The following is a 3,891-nucleotide window of genomic DNA, read 5'->3' as shown; positions in this document are numbered from 1 at the left end:
AGCAGAGGACTATGGGCCGTAACGACCCGCAGTCGCAGGCAGACGTAGACCCGACCAACTCGACTTCGCCCTCATTTCCTGCCCTTTTTTTCTACCTCGGCACACGACATGATACGCCATATATACCCGGATAAAATACTGCCCCGGGGCCGGGACGTTTCAAAACTGCCACGGCTTCGCGCAAGACCGTCCCGCAAGGCCGCAAGTCCGCAACACCCCCCCACCGCCCAGAGAGGTGGAGCGGTCCGCGCTCGGCACTCGGCGCTTCTTCGTCCCCAAGGCACCGAGGGCGCCGAGGCCCGCATAAATCCCCCGCTCTCCACCGAATCCTCGAATCGAATCGCGACCAAACCAAATCCCCACCCCGGCGCGCTGCCCCATCACCCTCCCCGCTGCGCTCACGCACCAAACCCCACTCCGTTCCTCACTGCAATCCACCGCCCCAGCTCTTTCGCGCAATGGCGGCCGTCGCGGCGCCGGCGCCGCCACCGCCGCGGCAGCTGAGCCTGGAGGACCTCAAGGTGGTGTCCGTGCTCGGGCGCGGCGCCAAGGGCGTCGTGTTTCACGTCGTGCACGCTCCCGGGGAACTGGACGGCGAGGGCGAGGGCGGCGCCGCGGCCGCGGCCATGGCGCTCAAGGCGGTCTCGCGGGAGGCCGCGCGGCACAAGAAGGCGGCCAGCGGGGACGGGGACGGCCACCGCCGGATCTGGTTCGAGCGGGACGTGCTCCTGGCGCTGCGCCACCCGCTGCTCCCCTCCCTGCGCGGCATCCTCGCCACCGACGCGATCGTCGGCTTCGCCATGGACCGCTGCGGCGGCGGGGACCTCAACTCGCTGCGGCGGCGGCAGACCGAGAAGATGTTCTCCGACTCCGTCATACGGTACATCCAACGGTTCATCAACGGCCTAACGGAACCAGGTGCTGCCTGACAATTTGGTGGCTAATCTCTGCCCTGGTCGTTTTTTTTTTTGTTTCAATCGCAGGTTCTACGCGGCGGAGCTGGTTCTGGCGCTCGAGTACCTGCACAGTCTCGGCGTCGTGTACCGGGACCTCAAGCCGGAGAACGTCCTCATCCAGGACAGCGGCCACATCATGCTCGTCGACTTCGACCTCTCCACGCGGCTCCCGGCGCAGCCGCAGGAGCCGGACGCGCCGGCCACCAGTCCCAAGCCGGCGCCTCCGGTCGCCGCGCCGTCCCCGATCCGCGGCAGAGCAAGGAAGCCGGCGGGCGCCGCCCTGTGCTTCCCATTCCGCACCACCGGCAGCGCTGCGAAGCCTGCCGCGGACTCGCCGTCGCCGCTGTCCACCTCTCGGACGGCCTCGTCGTCGTCCTCGTCCTCGACGGCGACCACGGCCTCCTCCTCAGCGGCGTCGGCCGGCGCGCGGACTCCCGCGAAGTCGAACTCGTTCGTGGGGACGGAGGACTACGTGGCGCCGGAGATCATCGCCGGGCGCGGACACGACTTCGCCGTGGACTGGTGGGGCCTGGGCGTGGTGCTCTACGAGATGCTCTACGGCCGCACGCCGTTCCGGGGGCAGAACCGCAAGGAGACCTTCTACCGCGTCCTCGCCAAGCAGCCGGAGCTCGTCGGCGAGCAGACGCCGCTGCGCGACCTCATCGCCCGCCTCCTGGAGAAGGACCCCGAGAGGCGCATCGGCGCGCGCGGCGTCAAGGCCCACCCCTTCTTCGGCGGCGTCGACTGGGAACGCATCCTGCAGGTGGCGCGCCCGCCGTTCATCCCGGCGCCGCCGCAGGACGAGGACGGCGACGAGGCGCTCGACGTCGAGAAGGTCGTCCGCGAGGTGTTCGCGTCCAAGGAGGGCGAGGGAGGGAAGGCTTCGCCTGTGGCAGACGGAGGCCCTGTGGGCGGCGACGGCGACGGGAGGAGAGATCATTCCAAAGATGGTGATTTCTCAGTGTTTTTCTGAGCTATTTATTTTCTTTAGATTTGTTCTTTCTTTTTCTTTAGATTTGTACTGTATGAACATGATGGCATTTAGCAACTGAGGTTAGGAGTGAGTACGGCGCAATGGCCGGTGGAGTACATAAATTAAAGAGGTGCAGGTGCTCCCGCTCAATGGGGTATAGCCAATATATAGGTTTTTTTTTGCTGTGTACTTTGCTTGATCATAATAAATAATAATGATAGCGCAGTTGTGCTCAAACGTAAATACTTTCCTCTATAGCGTACTATTTGCGTGCAGCCGAATTCGTTGGATTTTTATACTAGTATACAGAAGGCATTTGGAATTTATTTGTAGGATCGGGATGTTACTATTCCTAAAGCAGTACAGCTGTTTACAGTAATTTCTGGTTTACATTTCTACTGGAGGCATTCAAATTTACAAAACCAGGCAGTGCCCATTGGCAGAGGCGCGTCGAGTACATGTACAGACCAAAACCTGGCAAGTTGCTAGGAATGGATTTACTGCAAGCACTGAACCGCACATACGCGGGTACTGTAACTCCTGTTGGAGCAGTAATTGGATGCCCCTGATGATTGATCAATGCTCATCGGCGAGCACGCGGTTTGTCAGGCTTCTGGCTGCAAACAATGCAAATGCAAGAAGACCTAGCTGGAGTCGCAGCCACTCCCAAACCACAGCAGCCCAGGTGCCGTGATTCAGATCCTTCAGCGGCGGTGTCAAGAACAAGAAGACGATGCCCTTGTAGACCGCCGCGAGTCGCGACACCTGCTCTCTAGGCTTTAGCCCGGAATATTACCACGGAAGCAGATAGCAGTAGTGCATGCATGCCATGACAATGGCGTGATGGCCTTGAATCGAATCGAATATGTACAGGGCGTTTGGTTTCACAGATAGGCTGATTCCGCATGACTTGATCCGGCAGCGGTCCATCCGGTGATTTCATATGGAATGAAGTGATCCTGTATATTAGCTTACAAACAAAACATGGTGATGATGGATGACATTCTTCCATGATGCAAACCAAATATCAACGGAGGATCGGATATAGGTTCGGATGGCTCCAGAAGCGACCAAACTTGCAATCCAAACACACTGGTATGTCATCGTGCCGAGGTCACCAACTATTCCTTAATTCCCCACAGCCACAGGCCACAGGGGTGGTGGGCTGGTGGCGCCGTGCGGGCCCTGCCGTGCCCCACCACCCATCTTCACGACCTGCGCGTGTGTCTGTCGATCGTCATGGAGTGCGTGCGGGCGAACTAGCTCTAACAAGGAGCTCTAAATGCTCCTGTACCCTAAATTTAGAGGATGAGGACGTCCTCTACCCTTCCAACAACGTCCTCTAAACGGTCCTCTAAATTTAGAGGACGCTGCTGGATCCTCTATGTATAGAGTTCCTTTAAACGGTTCTCTATCTATTTGAATACTTTAAACAACTGTTTTAGTAAAACTAAAATATATACAATACATTTGAGAGTATGACAAACACGTATGTACAAAAATTTAAAAATAAAATTGTCTTTAATATAGGTATTTACATATAGAGGACGTGATTTAGAGGACGTTGTTGAAGAGGAAATAAATATAGGGGGTAGAATCTTTTAGAGAAGACTGTAAAGGACGGATATAGAGGATGTATATAGAGGACGTTGCTGGAGACAGTCTTATATCCTCTATCGCCTACCCGGACTCCGCCGTATCCCATGCCGTGACTCCACTCCGGCCGATTCGGCGTCCCTGCGCGCACGGCCGGCCTGCCTGCCTGCTTGCCACGGATTTGTGGAATAAAGGTGGCAATCCTCTGCGTGGACGCCGCCTACTATACGATGCCAGGGGACTGGTGCGTGCACGCCGGGACCTGTGTCACCTGTTGCTCTCAACTCTCGTCGCTCTCATCTCTCATGCGCCTGCAATAGTTTCAGTTGACGGTTCTTCCCAGTCAGTACTTGAGGTACGTACTAC

At 57.6% G+C, this 3,891-nt stretch overlaps 1 protein-coding gene across 1 annotated transcript; it reads left to right on the top strand.

Moving 5' to 3' along the window:
* The first annotated feature begins 334 nt into the window (after positions 1–334).
* LOC107403167 (uncharacterized) lies at positions 335–2,168 on the top strand. Its single transcript, NM_001321447.1, is given in 4 exon segments — positions 335–880; positions 984–1,128; positions 1,131–1,704; positions 1,706–2,168. Coding segments are annotated over 4 exon segments (1,365 nt in total). The 5' UTR covers positions 335–458; the 3' UTR covers positions 1,930–2,168.
* Positions 2,169–3,891: the final 1,723 nt, after the last annotated feature.

Source organism: Zea mays, chromosome 2, assembly GCF_902167145.1.
Source record: "Zea mays cultivar B73 chromosome 2, Zm-B73-REFERENCE-NAM-5.0, whole genome shotgun sequence".
NCBI lineage: Eukaryota > Viridiplantae > Streptophyta > Magnoliopsida > Poales > Poaceae > Zea > Zea mays.
Note: the sequence above shows the minus strand (reverse complement) of the source record. Positions and strands in the feature narration are given on the sequence as shown.